At 39.8% G+C, this 18449-nt stretch overlaps 1 protein-coding gene and 1 long non-coding RNA gene across 5 annotated transcripts in view; both read left to right on the top strand.

The window, feature by feature from the left end:
* LOC121706592 (sodium- and chloride-dependent GABA transporter 2-like) overlaps positions 1-18449 on the top strand; it is a 58144-nt gene that overhangs the window by 11210 nt on the left and 28485 nt on the right. Inside the window, exon 2 of one of the 4 annotated variants that reach the window (XM_042088472.1) lies at positions 58-209. The exons of the other annotated variants lie outside the window; for them this stretch is intronic. Within the exon in view, the coding sequence (XP_041944406.1) occupies positions 172-209 (38 nt within the window). The 5' untranslated portion in view covers positions 58-171. The remainder of the gene's footprint in view (positions 1-57; positions 210-18449) is intronic. 4 annotated transcript variants of the gene reach the window in all.
* On the top strand, positions 960-6155 carry LOC121706619. The gene is made up of 3 exons (XR_006031083.1): positions 960-970; positions 1966-1972; positions 6074-6155. It is a non-coding gene; the product is annotated as an uncharacterized LOC121706619 (long non-coding RNA).

Raw genomic sequence — 18449 nt, 5'->3', positions numbered from 1 at the left:
AAAGGGTTGCCCTGTGTTGATCTTTGTTGTAACTCCTCCCCGTTACATCTCTCATAGGACAGCCCAAACATGGGTGGAAGTCATTTACTGTATGTAGCGATGCCTCTCTTGCACCTCAGATACTGATAATGATAATGCAGAGACTAGCAGTACTGCAGTAAGAAAAACACAATGAATAGAGAGGAACAATGCAGCAGCAGAAACATAAGGTAAATACCATAATTTCCTGCCTATTAACCAAAGTTTATGCATTGATTTGGCAAAATGAGGTTAATACAAGTGCGGGTTATACATGAATATGCATTTCTTTTCTTAATTCATTGTTATTCAGGAATATTTGTACTGCCTTTTCAGGCTACTAGTCCAAAATGCCTGTGTTTGTGCACCATGCATGTGTGCAAGTGTCCTTGTGTCTCCAAAATTCTAGCGCAAATTCTAGCGCTTTTGCTGATGTGTCTCAGTGCAGAAGTTCAATCACTCCAAGTGCCTCAGGTGAATGCCTTGGGTTACTTTTTCAGCAGGCTCAGACAGCCCATTTACAGCACCTGCAGCGTGAGGGCCACTTTTTTTAAAACCAAAATCCATGAAAGTGTGCCGACACTTGCCCTTTAGGACGCTCAGGAGTGGGTCTGTTCAAGGTCAAAACTACACATTAAACCTGTTAGTTTGGAATTTGTGAAATTTGTAGGTGAACCCAGCCTGATCTGCCGGCCCTTTCATGCATGGTGTCCACTACAGTGGACGGATTCTCAAACTTAATTTAAAACTACTGGATTTGCAATATTTACTTCAAACCACCAGTGGAGTGGTCTCCTAAAACCTTCATGTACTGTGTGCATAAACATTGTCTTTAATAATATTTGCAACTTGAAATATTGGATCATAAATCTGACCCTACAACCTCTGGGATATCAGTTAGTTAATTTTATTCTATACAGTATATGCAGGTAAAAATATTTTGTAGTATGTTGTAGGGACAGTGGCGATTCTAGACATTTTTAACAAGGGTGGCACTAGTGAGGCACTGATTAATTCAAAGGTGGCATGAGGCAAGACATCCAGATAAACAGACTCAAGATGTGAAATTAGTACAAATACAAAACCAGGCACCAAACACTATACTCATAAATTGAAGGACAAAAAACACAAATACCTACTCTCACATAAAATTTCTTTGTATTTGAATAAAAGGCAAATACAAATAACCAAACATATTAAAGTTAATTATCTGTCACTGGGCTATGCTGTGCTAAAACAAATTCCATCATGGGGATATTAAAATATATTCCATTCTATTCTATTCTTTTAAATGAAACAAATATACTCATCCAAGACATTTTCCCCCACAATAACTTATACTATGGCCATCTATTTTTGTAGCTGTTAAAATAATTTGACCTGCTTTTTGTCTATTTGTTTATTTCTTTATTATTTAATATTCTATTGATATTATTGTTATTATTACTATTTTGATTAATATTGAGGATCATATTGGCCTATGAGGGTCCAGGGGTGCTGTTAAACATACCATTTTAACGCAGTTTGGGAGGGACAGAAATACCTTAACAGAGCAAGCAGGGCTCGCCTTCTAACTCAGATAGGTCACTTAAACATTGGCTACCTGCATATCACTTCACTAATTGACAGTACCCTGAATCAGGGCCAGCCCTAGGTAGCACTGCAGCCAACAGAGTGTAGCACTGTAGCTACCTGGCTGCTCTAGCTGTTGGCAGGGATGGGCAAAAATACATCAGTGTATTTTAAAATAAAATATCAAATACCCTAATTTTAAATGTATCAAAATAAACTATAAAATACATAGTCACACCATGTATCAAAATCAACTGTATTTTGAAAGTACCAAAAATACTCTTTAAAAGGAGTATGATATCACTTTGCAAACCTTCCATATCTAACTAATCTATTCCTTCATTAGTACACTGACTCTGTTGATTAAGTGGACAGTGTTTGAGTTTTTCAGTTTTTCTCTGCCTACGAGAACCTGAAAACAGTCAACAGATCAACTATGCTGACCTGCCTGTCACATCTCATCGCCTAAATACTGTATCAGAGATGCACTCAAAAAGTCACAACTGAACTTAATCAAGCGGTACAAAGTGGAGACAAGTCTCTGACATTGTCGATGCATGCCCAGATTGAACAATGTTGCAGAGCAACCACATATTTCCATGTGTTCCGATTGGATGATTAAAGTTCTCAAGAAACTGATCATTAAAATTCTCAAGAAACTTGAGGCTGGTATAAGGGTGTGTATTATGTGTCTGAGCAAGTCAAATTATTAAAATGTTTAACATTTTGCTAGGCAATACATGGGGCAACTTGTTGACTTATTGGCAACCAGATGGTACCATGTGTTCGAATTGGATGATATAAGTTTTCAAGAAACTTGAGGTTGGTGGAGTGTATTGTGTGTGAACAACCTACATGTTACTTATCTGCCTAAATCTCAATATTCTGATCACAACAACTCTGGGCAAATTTTAAGTCAGCACCAGTGCTGCATTCATTGTTTTGCACTTTTATAATCACATCACCAAGTGGGTTATTTTATTTTAAGTGGGTTATATATATATTTTTTTAAAAAAAGAAAAAAGTATACCAGATGGCCAGTCCAGCCCTGCGTTCAGGAATTATTTAAGCAAAAGTGGAATGTGCGCAATGTTTCATTTATCCCTCCTGATCGGGACGAAAGAAACATACAGTTTAGCCTGAGCTATGTAAACTTCCCATAATTTCAATATTTTACAACAAATGCTTGACTGGTTGAATGGTCATACATGTCATCAGAACATCGCTACCTGTAGCCTAGATGCAACGAGTGCTTATGAGTAAGCTTGATGAACCATAACTGAAAAGTTGTCTTAACATGGTCCTGGACTAACAATGAACAACAGTCCAGGATGAATGTGATGCTATGGTGGTCCTGGATTAACACTTAATGATTGCACAGGATGAATGCAACTCTGTGATGGTCCTGGATTAACACTTAATAACAAAACAGGGTTGATGTGACTGGTAGTGGTCCTGGACTAACAATAAACAACAGTCCAGGATAAATGTGATGCTATGGTGGTCCTGGATTAACACTTGACGACAGCACAGAATATAACTGAGGATGTGATTCTCCTGGACTAACAATAAACAACAGTCCAGGATGAATGTGATACTATGGTGGTCCTGGATTAACACTTAATGATGGCACAGGATGAATGCAACTCTGTGATGGTCCTGGATTAACACTTAATAACAAAACAGGATTGATGTGACTTGGTAGTGGTCCTGAACTAACAATGAACAACAGTCCAGGATGAATGTGATGCTATGGTGGTCCTGGATTAACACTTGACGACAGCACAGAATATAACTGTGAGGGTGTGATTCTCCTGGACTAACAATAAACAACAGTCCAGGATGAATGTGATACTATGGTGGTCCTGGATTAACATTTAATGATGGCATAGGATGAATGCAACTCTGTGATTGTCCTGGACTAACACTTAATAACAAAACAGGATGGATGTGACATTATAGTGGCCCTGGACAGACAATATTCAACAGTCCAGAATGAATGTCAGTCTGTGATGGTCCTGGGCTAACATTTTTCAACACCACAGAATTAATTAGACTTTGTAATGGTCCTGGACTATCAATTAAGGTGTGATATTTCTGTCTGTAAAAAATAAATTGCCCCCCAACACCACTACTTTAATGCCAGGCAGGAGACTTGCAGCTAATTGTAGCATTGCATATAAGTTGCTGGAGTTTTGCCTGTAATGTATGTTAGTTACGCAAAAAATGTCTACAGATCCACACTGGCTTGGCTTGAACATTTTAGTAGTAGGCTAAGCTACCTTTAGGCTAGTTCATAGGCTACCACCACACGTCTGCTAGCGCACTAGCTGGTGATCCTAGGTAGCCTGTTTCCCATAGAATTGAAGTGGTTATAACCTAATGACAGACATTCCATCTTGTGAAAAGATATAACTGGTCACTGATATTTTATTTCTTATCAATATCACACTTGGTAGCTCAGCCTTTTCAAACTTAATAACTGCTAGCACACTACCTGGTCATGCTAGTCTTTATTAGCTTGTTTCTATAATGGTTTTGAAAACTATTATCATTTTGCCATCAAATATAATGTCGGAGTCACTTTCCCCCATTACAAATACAACCCATGCCCCCCAAATTTGTACTAAAAACTCTTGGAAGTAGGCTATCTTACCCTTCACGATTGTGAAGAATCCACTTCTCTGCGATGGCAACGTAGCTCTGAAATTTAAAATTGGCGGGAGCCTTTTTTTTTTTAGCTCCACGTCGCACTTTAATCATAATCAAAACATGCCACTGATTGGTTGGTTGTAATGTTAATCCAGGGCAAACAACTTCGTCATTGATCCAGGCCTGTTAGTTACTTGGTGATATCAGATTGTGCTTAAACAGGTACAGGTTAAGGGGCCCAATAACAGATCCCTGTGGAACCCTATATGGCATGGTGGTTTTCTCTGATACATAGGTGCTGATAGAAACAAAGTAGTCCTTGTCTACTACGTAGGACTTGATTGTATTAAATGTTTGTATCGTATTAAGAGTCTGCATTCAGGTGAATGCCATTTACGACCTTGACTAGGGCTGCTTGAGCATGATGTTGAGGAAAGCCTGACTGGGGGTTGTCATAGAAGCTATTCATATTTATAAGTATTTATTGATTTAGTTGAAAACTACTTTTTCAATAACCTTGTCTATAAAGGGGAGGCTTGAAATAGGCCTGTAAATAAATAATTAATAAGGTTTATTTTTTTAACCCTCCTGTTATGTTCATTTCATGTTTACTAGTTTTGTGTTCCCGGTCAAAAATGACCGCTGCATTATAACTTGTTATAAATCCATAGTAGAACATATATTATCATCTAATGTTGTGATAGACCTTTGTATGAAAGTGTGTTCTATAGATATAACCTATTGAACTTCCATTTGCTATTTATGGCCTGTAGGCCTCATTGACCTGAGCTCATGAAAGGGGAAGATTCTATTGGGGAAAGGTTCCATTGCATAGAAGCAAAGAGGGGGAGTGAGGGTGTGTTTATTAATTTGCAAAAGCTCAAATGCCAAACAGCTGAAAACACTTTTAAAGAAGTTTAGGCAGAGCATCAAGACAGCAGGTAGATGATCTAAGTTTTCCTAGGAGTATTCACACCAAATTGGCCTACCATACATTCCCAACTACGCACAGTATCCTATCCCCTCATTTTGATCTCTCTCTTTTTCCTGTTTTGGCCTTTGCTTTTGGTAACCTGACTTGGCTTTCTTGGAGAAAGACATTGCACCAGCAGCACAATTAGCGGTCTACTAGCCTAGGCTACTAGACTGCTCAACTAAATAAACAAAAGATAGCCCTAGGCTACCTTATGAATCGCGCAGGCGGACTAAACCATTTTGCTCTTTAGCAAGGGAGAGTGAGAGTGACCTTAGACAGTCTTCACTATGTTTTGTATACAAAATTCAGTCTAACATTTTGTCTAACATTCATTTTGACATTGAATTTGGAAGTTAAAATATTCAGGTAAAATAAATATATGGTGGAAATAAATATTGAATGCTTTAATTATTTGTTTTCAGTATAAGTAGCCTAAACTTCCTCCTCCTGGAGTTGCTGCAGCTACACGCTGGGATCATTAACATGGCAGCCTTAGCTGCTGGCTGCAGCCATAGATATATAATAAAGGCTAGATGTCTCTCCGCGCTGCTGGCCAATGGAGGTCGGTGTCCGTCCGCACCTCACAGCCATCTTGCCTCAGTCAGCTCGCTAACTCATAACATTGTGTTTTAATGGTGCACTATAATGACAGGTACCTGAAGGTGTCATTGTTATAGCCTGGGGGCATTGTTCTGCCTTTAGTAGAAGAAGAGATATACCTTACATCAGGTACCACAGAGCCCCCCAGAAAGCTTGCCTGTGACAAGATGGCTGCCGGTGATGCCGTTAGAGACTCCGCCATAAGACATCTAGTGTTTATTATACAGTATATATCTATGGCTGCAGCAACTCGAGCTAGGTCAGCGCTTCTCAAACTGTGGGTAGCGACCCACTACTGGGTCGGGGAGACATGCCTGGTGGGGCGCGAACTGACGTGAAAACAGGAGTTTTTTTTATTTATTTTTTTATCTGTAGCCTAGGCCCAGGTAGCACCCGATGCGCAATGGACGCACTGTGTTATTCATAGGGAAGCGCTCGTGTCAAGGCAGCTTAGTTAGTCCCGACCTGAATGAGATTTTGAACGAGGTTGTGAGAGTGGTGAATTTCATCGACCCGGCCCTTAAAAGCGCGTCTATTCTCCGCACTTTGCAAGGAGATGGGAGCTGACCAAAAGGCTGTAGGCTCATCTTTCACAGCGAGGCAGCTGTGAGCTCCGAATTGCCTCTTCTTGGAGGAAGAGCACATGTTTGAATCTGCAAGCACGTTCACTAATGAACATTTCTTGACGAAGCTGGCCTATCTTAGCGATATATTTGTGTAAGCACCTGTAAAATTGACATTTCAGTATGCTTAATAACCTTGTAATGTCCTTTTTTGTTTCTGTATGAATTTACTCCATGTACCAGAATGCTGTGTAATTTACTTGCTTCTGTGATTCACAACATTCTATACATGTGCACCAATCAAATGTCTTTGTTTGTTTGCTTTTATTTGAATTTTTTACTCAATCATTATTTATGACCGCCGCGCAGCGTCAAGGATTCCCGGGACACTGAAAGACCGGGGTAGACGAAACTTGGTGGGGATGTAACCCCATATGGATAGCATGGAACCATCGTTTTTCGTTTTGATCTGTAGCCCCCCCGCTGGACTGCACCCCCCAAAAGGAGGGTAGGGCAGACACAGTTTTCTGTGAATATCTCAAGAACCGTAAGGTTTAGGAGGACCATTTTTTTGTATGTTGATCTCAAGGGGCCATGTCAACCCATTCCATAACCACTAATTTCATGTATAGCGCCACCTAGTTAAACACAAAAAAGTAAAAATAAGGTGTTGTAATCGCAGGTATCTGTGACCTAACATAGTCAAAACTGCACGAAATTGGAAGTGTAGGATCATTATGACACCCTCTGAATGCACGCCAAGTTTCGTGGAATTCCGTTCATGGGGGGCCACACAATAAATTAATTTATGTTACTATACACCAACTGGCCTGTAGGTGGCCGGAGACAGTTCTGTGAATATCTCGAGAACCGTAGGGCCTAGGAGATCCCCCTTTTTTTGTATGTTGGTCTTAAGGGGGCATGTCAACCCATCCCATTACCACTTATTTCATGTATAGTGCCACCTAGTTAAAAATTAAAAAGCAAAAAATTAGGTGTTTTCATCACAATATCTCTGGCTGATGGTCAAAACTGCACGAAATTGAAAGTGTAGGATCATTATGATACCCTCCGAATGCATGCCAAGTTTTGTGAACTTTCGTTCATGGGGGGCCTTACAATAAAATAATTTATGTGTACATTTAGTGACCGTACACCAACAAGGATTCCCGGGACACTGAAAGACCGGGGTACACGGAACTTGGTGGGCATGTAACCCCACATGGATAGCATGGAACCATGCTATGCACAAACACACATACGCAGGCAAACACACAAGCACACACACACACACACACACACACACACACACCCACACACATAAACATAAACGTGTACACGCACACATGCACACAATTCAAGAATTTCTCAGAATTATGAACAGGCAAGATGGGGGTGGGGTTGTATAAAATGAATTTTACATGTGAAATCTATGAACTAATCATGTTTTGGTACTTGTTGTCTAGCAGATACCAGTGAGAATTGAGTGTGGATAATGCAATTTAGTGAGACAGTTAGAATCATATAGGCCTTTCAGCGTGATTTATTTTTTGGAAAAAATGTGCTGGACTGGGCGGCGTCATATTTTGTACCGCTCTGCGGTACATCTAGTTGTTATTTGTTTATGCCCGCGAAATCGCGGATAATGTGAAGGTTCCATCTCCTCAGAGAGGAGAAGGCTTATCAGTCCCGGTCCGAGTTTGCACTGGAGAGAGAGGATACTTTGCTGTCTGTAGTTTGTGGAGACCATTGGACAAGTTCATAGGCCCACTTACTCCGTAACATCGACGCATCGTATTTGTTTACTCCTTCAATTTTAAGTTACCGGTCAAGTGCTGGTCAGACTTTCCGCTAGCTATTTGTCAGTGCTATTTTGTAGCTGAAGCTATCCTGACCTGGGTAGCTGACTTGCTAGCTCCTGTTGCATTCTCCTTCGGAGACGGACTTGATTTGTGCTTCGGTGCTGGGCCCACCGGAGCCAGACCTCCCAGGGACGACTGCGTTTTGCCTCTGGTGCTGGGCCCACCGGAGCCAGACCTCCTAAGGACGACTGCGTTTTGCCTCCGGTGCTGAGCCCACCGGAGTGTCAACCGCCAACTACCCGCTGCTGCTTGTTGAGGTGTGCAGGCTGACTGCAGCAACATCCTCCGCCGGTCGCATCCTCTGCTAGCTGGGACATAGCTGATGATTTAATTTGAGTGTATATTGTATTGTCTCCCATACTGGTACATGTTTGGTAAAAGCTAACTGTGTTGGCTAACGCTGTTAACCTTAATGTTAACATTCGGTTTTATCCTGTTCCACTGAGTGAATTGTTCGCTCGCTGGGTTGTTACTTTTATTCCTTACTCGACCTCTTTCTTATCTTCAAACGTCTTCTTAAGTGACACAGACATAAAAGGTGCAACAATCTAATCTTAAATAATTACTATATATGTCTGTGTGTGGTATATAGCCTACTTCGGATGCTTGTCAAAGTTTTTCTATTTTCGTATTGGTGTGAATTAACGTGTAGATCAGAAGTTGAAACGGTAGGCCTAGCTGTGACGTGCAGTCACCTGACATCACCATCAAATTAGAGGACATTTCAGAACTATTGACATGGACAGCTCCCCTTAAGACCGTCTTAAGGGGCACGCACGTTCACAATGTCGAGCATGTTCGGGAAACAGTTGGAAAAACCAAACGAACGATTGTAAGATCCTCGATATTTGTCCAGGCTATATATTTTTTCCAACACCTAGATATTTAACACAAATAATGACTCATATTGGTCTGCTTAAGTTAACTGTTTTATATGCTTGCAATAGGTTTAGGTTTTGGCTGATGGCAATGACAATACCAGCATTAATCACTCGGTTTAGATTAGAAACATGCCGACATAGGCCGTGACAGAACATTTCTAGGGGGTGGGGTATTACACGTTGCCATTGTTTCCACCAATGATATGTATCGCTGCATCATCAACAACGTTGTTGGAACTATGGTGTTCGAACGTCGGAGGTAGCGAATTGCGACACAGGTACGATGCTTTCTGGAAACAGGTGTAACAGTGTCGTTGTTTGGTCGCAAGTTGCGTCGTACCATGGTGGTTGAGCAACGTCGTTGCTAACTTTTCTAGAAACGACCCACTGGACGGTCAGAATGCCAGAAGGGCCGCGGCCCCTCGTGCGCCGTTTGGGCCGGCATGTTTGTCGGGTTTGCGCGGCCCATTTATCGTAAAGATTTTACAATATCTCTCGGCCCACTATCAAGCATTAACAGTGGTGGAATGTAACGAAGTACAAATACTTCGTTACTGTACTTAAGTACATTTTCCACGTATTTGTACTTTACTTAAGTAAAATTTATAGTGCATACTTTTGACTTTTACTTCGTTACATTTTACAGCAATTATCTGTACTTTTACTCCGCTACATTTCTACAACACCATCGTTCCTTTTTACGATACATTTTATGATCTCTCTGACAAACACGTTTGTTTTACCCGGGGGTTGCTACCAAAGATTCTGGAGCGCTACGTGCATTCTTAGAAACATAAGCTTCTAGTCTAGACCAGGCAAAGCGTGAGCTTGTAGCCATCTGCATTCGGTAGGCTATATTCACCAGACCCATGGCTACACTGTACATGCAACTGTGTTCTGTGCCTTTCTCTGTCTGTTATCTGCAGCGTTAGGGCCTCCTCTCCGATGAGATTGCTATCCGCGGATCAGCGAAGTTACAGGCTATGCCCATGCTTCTGTCACACGTCTGATCATTTGCGGCACAAAAGAATGGTAGACTATTAATGAACCGGTGGCCGGAAAAAACGTAACATTTTCCAGATTAGGAAATATTCCTTAATTGTGTGTGATTAAATAAAGATGCATAGCCTACAATTGGGGGGTAGTAACGTGAACGCTCATTCAATGTCTATGCGTCTGCGCAAGTGAAACTGAACTTAATCATAAAGACACCTTTCTCAGCAACTTTTCTGTTCAATCAGCATAATTGGCATTACGATCCACCCGACGTTTCCCTTGTCTACCCCGTTAAACTTCAGGCTCTCGTGTTTTGCTGAATGATATTACTCAGCAGATCACCCTAGTAGATAACCAGAATTACAGTCTCTAGAATTGTAGGTCAGAATGTAAACTGGGCCACAGATGGTAAGCACAATTGCATTAACTTAAAACTATCTAGTCGAGTATAACCTAAAACTAGCTTAATTAAAATGCCACAGCCCATACTGATTTTTCCTTTTAGAATATAGATATTAAGAGAATAAATCATTATGCAAATACTTTTACTTTTAATACTTAAAGTACATTTAAAAGCAGGTACTTTTTACTTTTACTTAAGTAGGGTTGTCATTGTGGTACTTTTACTTTTACTAAAGTAAATATTTCTCTGTGTATTTGTACTTTTACTTAAGTACTGAGGTTCAGTACTTCCTCCACCACTGAGCATTAATAGTGTTACATGGCTTCGAATAAGCCATTTATCTCTAACTCCCTATTCCTCCTTCATAGTTGGAAACTGATCAGTATTTACCAGACATGAGTCTCTACACTACAGTCATGGTGACCCTTTATTTACATCATCATGGTGAATATTTACATCAGTCTACATTTTTTTATAACCTTATTCAATCAAATGATTTAAAAGTGCATTTTTGAAATTGGAATACAATAAATATGCTGCCTGTATCTTTTATTTTATTATTGGTTTACAAAAGTTACGCTACATGAAGCAATGACTTCTGGGAATTTCAAAACCGAATGCGTCTACTTCCTTCAGCACGGGCAATTGCCGATCTAGCATGCCTTGATCCTCGGAATTTTCCCCTTATAGGCCTAAAAGCTAATAAACTGCCCCCAAATGCACTTCGAAACATAAGAGAATGTCTGCTTAAATTTAGTGAAGGTGCTACGGTCAGGGATGGATTACTGCACGGGCCTACCGGGCCCAGGCCCAGGGGCCCAAGAGGTCAGCCTTTGCATGGAATGATTGCCTCAATATCAACAAATCAGGATGTAGGCTATGAATCTGATTGAATATAGTATTGGCCATCCCCAAAATGCACCAGAATACAGGAAATCACATTAAACAAATTAAAAATGTTCTGGGGGAGGACCCCCAAACCCCCCCTCCCACATAAGTGGGGGGCCCTTAATACATCTGGGCCCAGGGGCCTGAAAGTTCATAATCCGCCCATGGCTACGGTTGAAAATCTACAGTCGGAATTGACACATCTCGCCACGCACTGGGACAGCCTGAAAAAGTCACCTCTAAACGAGTAGGCCTATACAGTCAAAGCGTCGGACTTTGATGATGCCGCGGAGATATAGGAAGATACAGAAATAAACCTGGTGAGCAAGAAATGTGCTACCTGCAAAAATTGTGCAATCTGTTGCTATTTCCTTCTCCAGCAGTTAAACCTCTTTACCTGTGCCTATATATGGTTAGCAAATGAATTCCTACTAACACTGTCATGTACTCAAGTGGCATGCAAACGGAGTTTTTCCACTCTTAAATTCATCAAGAATCGCCTAAGGACACGATTGTCACAGGATTATTTGGAGGCCTTTATGCTGATGGCGACAGAGAAAGAGGTCCTATAATGAACTTGTGATAGTGATAGACAGGGTTGCGGAGAAGAGCAAGCTCCTTCGCACCTTGTAAACTGCATGACGTTAATTAAGACACGTTTGTGGAGCGGCTGCTCTGATGGGTTTCCCGTTTATCAACAAAACTACATTCGCGCGCAGCCGTGGGGCAGAAGACGCTTGGTGCCACAACGTTATAAACTTGACTTAAATAGTCGGCTGCTGTAAGCTACAATCGTATTTTTTATATATACCCCTGGTCCCCTGTTGTCTCAATGACAATAGCATCTCATTTCAGGCTATATTTCAGAGTTTGCCGTTCATTTGCATTAACATCGTATTTTGTCATTTTTGGCGAAGACATGCATTCCTTTAGGGATATTGAACATATTGAACATTCTCTAACCATCGTGATTTCGAATTGGTGCAGTTTTCAGCACAAAAACTCATTTTGTTCTTTTCATGGAGAGCACTATTCTATGCTGTTCTATGGTGCTTTCTGCCTCTTGCGCACGCATGTTTTCGTGACGTTACATAGAAATCCATGTATTCTAGGCTATTCTTTTTTTCATTTTCATATTTCATATTGCATTCATTTTTTTGGAGTTGTCCATTGATATTTCCATGTTCTTGGTTCAGTCTTTATGCATATTAAAGTTAGAGTTCATCACCAATGGGGCTACAAACGTGTTATGTCCGTGCATGTAAAGTTATATCTGTGTGTTGTGAGCACATGCATGCGCGTCCCCGTGTGGGCCGCTGGTTGGTGAAAATGCCAGGGCCGTTTTTTAATGCACTGAAGAATGAGAATGCACTGAAGTACTTGAATTGTCAAGGACCAGTTGTGGCAGTTTCATGTCTCTGTTGCTGAGATAGTTTTGATCATCAAAAGGACAGAATTGCCAAGAATCTTGTAGGGGTTGTTTGGGGCATATCTCTGGGGGCATATCTCTGAGAGTTTCGATCGTCAAAAGGTCAGAATTGCTAAGAATCTTGTAGGGGCTTTTTTTAAAGAGTAGTTATTGTCTGTGCTGTGGGGGGTGAGACAAGGTGTTTTGCATGATATCTCAGCATTTGTTATAAATCCATAGTAGCACATATATTATCATCTAATGTTGTGATAGACCTTTGTATGAATGTGTGTTCTATAGATATAACCTATTGAACTTCCATTTGCTATTTATGGCCTGTAGGCCTCATTGACCTGAGCTCATGCAAGTCAGAAAGGGGAAGATTCTATTGGGGAAAGGTTCCAGTGGGGGCTGGCATAGAAGCAAAGAGGGGGAGTGGGGTGTTTTAATGTACAGAAGCACACATACAGTCCATCTAATCAATAAGTATGTGTCTGGATTCAATTTTATACACTGACCATTTTGTCACCCATTCATTTATAATGGCCGGTCATATTTGAGACTGGGAATACACATGGGTGTTAAATAAAACACTTAAATTGTCATGAAAATTATCAAAAAATTCTTTTGTGTGTTCAGATGCCCTGTATTAAGTCATGGCGCCTCATGGTAGTCAGAATAAGGTAACAATATTTTTGAGAGAAAAGAATTGTCAATCGGTCACATTTGACCGCAAACACAACAGGAGAGGTTTTATAACTGCAGTCCTTAATACTGCTGGGAAAATGCCTGAGCTGAGAATGGTTCACAATTTGCACAAGCTCAAATGCCAAACAGCTGAAAACACTTTTAAAGAAGTTTGTAGGCAGAGTGTCAAGACAGCAGGTACTGTAGATGAACTAAGTTGCAGCACAGTTTTTTTCAAGGGTTTGGCCATCATAGCAGTAAATTCAGATAAGGAGGCTACATTTTGTCTAGGCCTGTGGTGAACTCTAATATTTTCATTTTTTTGATGGAAAAAAAGAACCAAAGTCATTAAACATTTTTGTTGACTTGAAATCTTGAGGTAGCTCTGTTGGGGAATTTGTTAACTTATCAACAATGGCAAAAAGAGCACGGGAGTTATTAATGTGTTAATAATGTTACAATTAATAAAGAATGCCTGGCCCTATACATAACTCAGAGTTATAAATGTGGAGTCTCTTTTTGAAGATGTCATATAGTTAATTTGAAGCTTAGTGTTTCTCCATTTACGTTCAGCTTTCCTACATTCTCTCTTCTGATTTGCTACTGTTGTGATATTCCTCCATGGTGTTTTAGGTTTACTGAAGTCTTTCTAACCTTGGCAGGTGCTATTATACTATATAGAGCCAGGGACCCTGAGAATAGAGCTAAATTGAGTGGTCTTCCTGCACACATGGTGTCATAGCTACATAGCTAAGGCTTCCATAAAAAGAGTGCTGCTATTCTCATTAATTTATTTGTGGTAATTTGATGGTTTTACTGTAAAATTCACTATGATAGTTCATAACACTGTCAACTTATGGATCTTTTACAGTTCAACCATTAAGTATTTATTAACAGTTCTACCATGACCGCTTTTGATGTGTTCATGATAAGTGATAATGGATGCCACTGTGTTCTTTAATCAAAAGTTTGTTTTTCTGTCATGTTGTTAAACTTTAGACGATACAAGTAGCCTAACATGTGAGTAGGTAAACATAAGTATAAGTATATATACTCTTTTGATCCCATGAGGGGAAATTTGGTCTCTGCATTTATCCCAATCCGCGAATTAGTGAAACACACTCAGCACACAGTGAACACACAGTGAGGTGAAGCACACACTAATCCCAGCACAGTGAGCTGCCTGCAACAACAGCAGCAGCGCTCGGGGAGCAGTGAAGGGTTGCCTTGCTAGCACAATGTGGGTATGACATGGGAAATTACTGTGTAGCTACAAATCTGTAATGTAGGTGGAGACTTGAGCTGGTTGGAACACTTTTCACTCTCGGTTATATTTCTCCATCTTACAATGCGTTAAAACGGTCAATTTGTGTTTAACTGAAAGCTTGGGATCTCAGCTAAATACTGTATATATTCAATGTTATATATGATTAAAGTGGGGTTGTGCACATGTCCTGCCCAAGGCATGGGGTTGGTTGGCACATGTAGTCGGGGTTGGTTGGAACACCCATGTTATAGTCCTAAAGTAAATTCGTAAACTCATGTATGTAACTGGTCTCCAGGTCATTAACCCTTTAGGTGAGAACAACTTCTTAATTTTGTAGTGTCAAAACTTAAAATATTCTCACCCTTTAGGTGAGAACAACTTTTTAATTTTGTAGTGTCAAAAATATTCTAAGTTTTGATGACCTGGAGACCAGTTACATACATGAGTTTACTCTACTCAATAAGGCCGTCAGTTTAGTGTTGGAATTTTGTTGCAGCTCCCTCTAGTAGCCTGGATATTAACGTGTAAAGTGTCTCAACCTGCCCCTGTTCCAACCAGCCCCGGTCTCCCCTTATCTAAATGTACACTACTGGTCAAATGTCTGGCAACACCTACTCTTTAATGGGTCTTTCTTATTCTGACTATATTTTTACATTGTAGAATCAAAACTCAAAACTTTGAAATAACACACTTTGGGTTATGTAGTAAACAGAAAAGTGTACACAAAGCTAAACATTTTGTATTTCAGGCTCATTACAGCAGCCAAGTTTTGCAGTGATGACAGCATTCACTGAAAAAAATAATCCATTAGATGTACTTTAATGTGTACATCAGTTGCACACAAATGAAATGTCTAGAATGAATGCAGCATTTCTCTTTTGGTTTCCAAAAGTGATTTATGGTGTGACGACAAACAACAAAGCCCTAAGGCTCAGGTACAATATTTCATTAGTAGGCAACTTACTACTTAGTGGTAGTAGTTTTAAACATAGGCATTTAGCTTAAGAGTTTCAAGCATTTTCTTCAAATACTAAATAAATAGTTAAAATACAGATATATAAGATATATAATATAAATAGATAGTTAAAATATGGTAATCAACCTTGCTTCTAAACATGTTTCAAGTAAATTCTTCAGAAAGCCATCAACCTGTTTCATGGTACTCTTTTTTCATGAATTATTCATTATCCGAGACAACAATTTTAACCATGTACATTCATTTCAAGCATTTTATTTAGTCTTGATCTTAAATCTAAGTATGGCATTGAATTCCCTATATGTGAAAACCTATAAAAGCACATTACATTCAGGTTTTTACCTTGTACAGTCCAAAAGATAAGTGATTTAATTAGATTTTGACCTGGTGGCGGCCATGTTGGATTTCTCCATTTTGAGGCATTATGGGACATTTTTGAGCCTGACATACAGTAGATTTGAATTCAGCACCCTTCAAAACCCCTAAAAATGTTGTATGCCAAAAATGAACATGATTTGCCTTCGGAACTTTAAATAAGCACATTTTCCAAAATCCTGCCTAGTCTATAAAGAGCAGGTGCGCCGTTGGCACGGGGGATACAGGGGACATGACACCCGCAGTTTTGAGGAGGCGGCAATCGTCCCCCTCACTTTTGATAAGGAAAAAAGCCTAGGCCTACACGCTAAATAACAGAGGTGGAAAGTAACGAAATACATTTACTCACGTTACTGTATTGAGTAGTTTTTTTGTGTATTTTGTATTTTTTAAGTAGTTTATAAAATCGGTATTTTAAATTTTACTTGATTACATTTTGAGTGAAGTATTGTACTTCGCTACATCAAAAATCCCATCCGTTACTTGAGTAAAAAAAAAAGACTAACGAAAACAGAAAGGGAGAGAAAGAAAATCGCGCCCTAAACCACTAGCCTAGTGATAATGATCAGCATGTAGCCTACAACAGCACATGAATTAAACTGGCGCCATGCAGTCTTTCTGAAAGTGATGGAGACTGGATCACGAAATGCATCAGATTAGCCTAACCTATGAAAGTGTATTTTCCGCTATTCCAATCGGTTGTCTCAGTTCGTTTTAGCACTAATAATTGCGGAGATATTTAAGCAAACACCATGGGATTTCGTGTTTTGACATTTGTGCTCACCTTTCTTTGGAAAGAAGTTTATTAGCAGTTGTTTCCCCTCATTTTGATGTCTCTCTTTTTCCTGTTTTGGGCTTTGTTTTTAGTAACCTGACTTGGCTTTCTTGGAGAAAGACATTGCACCAGCAGCAAAACAATTAGCGGTCCACTACTAGCGATGCTCAACTAAATAAACAAAAGATAGACTACCTTATGAATCGTGCAGGCGGACTAAACCATTTAGCTCTTTAGCAAGGGAGAGTGAGAGTGACCTTACACAGTTTTCACTATGTTTTGTATACAAAATCCACTCAGTCAAACTTTAAATTTCGTCTGACATTCATTTTGACATTTAATTTGGAAGTTATAATATTCAGGTAAAATAAATATATGGTGGAAATAAGTATTGAATGAATTTTGAATTTTTTCAGTAATTAGCCTAAACTTCCAGTGAGTCTATTTGAAATGTTCACCACACATTATATTAACACACATATAAAAAATCCAAACATAAGAGTTTTGTGTATTAAAGTGGAATGACACAGAAAAAAGGATTGAATGTGCCTACTGAAATTTCTTCAATACTTTGTGGAAAAGCCTTTGTTTGTAAAGACAGTTTCAAGACATTTCCTGTATAACAAAACTTATTGGTCGCAGTATCAGGTCTGATTTTGGCCCATTGTTATAAACAGATTCCAGGGGTCCCTCTAGTGAATCCTGATCTTTAGTTACTTCCAGAACTATTTAATTGAATTGGCTGCCTTCAAGTCTTTCTGGAGCTTTCTCCGAGTGGTCCTTGGCTCTTGGAATTGACTATCCTTCTGACTCCCTGGTCAGAAATATTACGAGATCCTGTGCATGGCCGGTTGATGATGCAGTGATGTTTCTTCCACTTGCAGATAATGGCTCCCATGCTGCTTACTGGAAGATTCTGATGTTTTGAAATGCATCTGTAACCAGTTTCATTGATATGTTTTACAACAATAAGGTTGCAAAGGTCTTGGGAGAGCTTTTTGCTTTTATCCATCATGAAATGTTTCTTGTGTGACACCTTGGTAATGAAAAACCTTTTTATAGCCCATCAATATGTAGGCTACTAACCAAGCTTATATTAATTTGCACAGATAGAAAGGATAACAACCAGGGTAGGAATTTCATGGCGGCGCCGTCGTAGCCCCTTGCGTTGGCCGTGACGCCCCTTTGAGAATCAGAGGTTTACAGGCCACGGTGGCCTTGGTGCCCCCTTCTTTCAATATTATGCTTTGCGTCCTACTAATAGCGATATATATTTAGCCTATGCCCTGTCAAAACAATCTTAGCATTCACAGCGCAAATTACGCAGTGGAGAAAGTTAGCGCAAGAAAGAAAGTGCATCCAAATTCACCCATTCTTCTCAGTTGAACTAAGTAGCCTACTCATCACACAGACATCACAAGTAAAGAGCTTTTTCTCAGCTTTTAAACGATGTCAGCCGCTAATTGCTGTGGTGAACGGTTCGCGAGAGTAAATAATATCATTCAATTTAATCATAAATTCTACTGAAGGTTTTGCGTCCATCTCCCTAC

The sequence above is a fragment of the Alosa sapidissima genome, chromosome 4 (genome assembly GCF_018492685.1).
Source record: "Alosa sapidissima isolate fAloSap1 chromosome 4, fAloSap1.pri, whole genome shotgun sequence".
Lineage (NCBI taxonomy): Eukaryota > Metazoa > Chordata > Actinopteri > Clupeiformes > Clupeidae > Alosa > Alosa sapidissima.
Note: the sequence above shows the minus strand (reverse complement) of the source record. Positions and strands in the feature narration are given on the sequence as shown.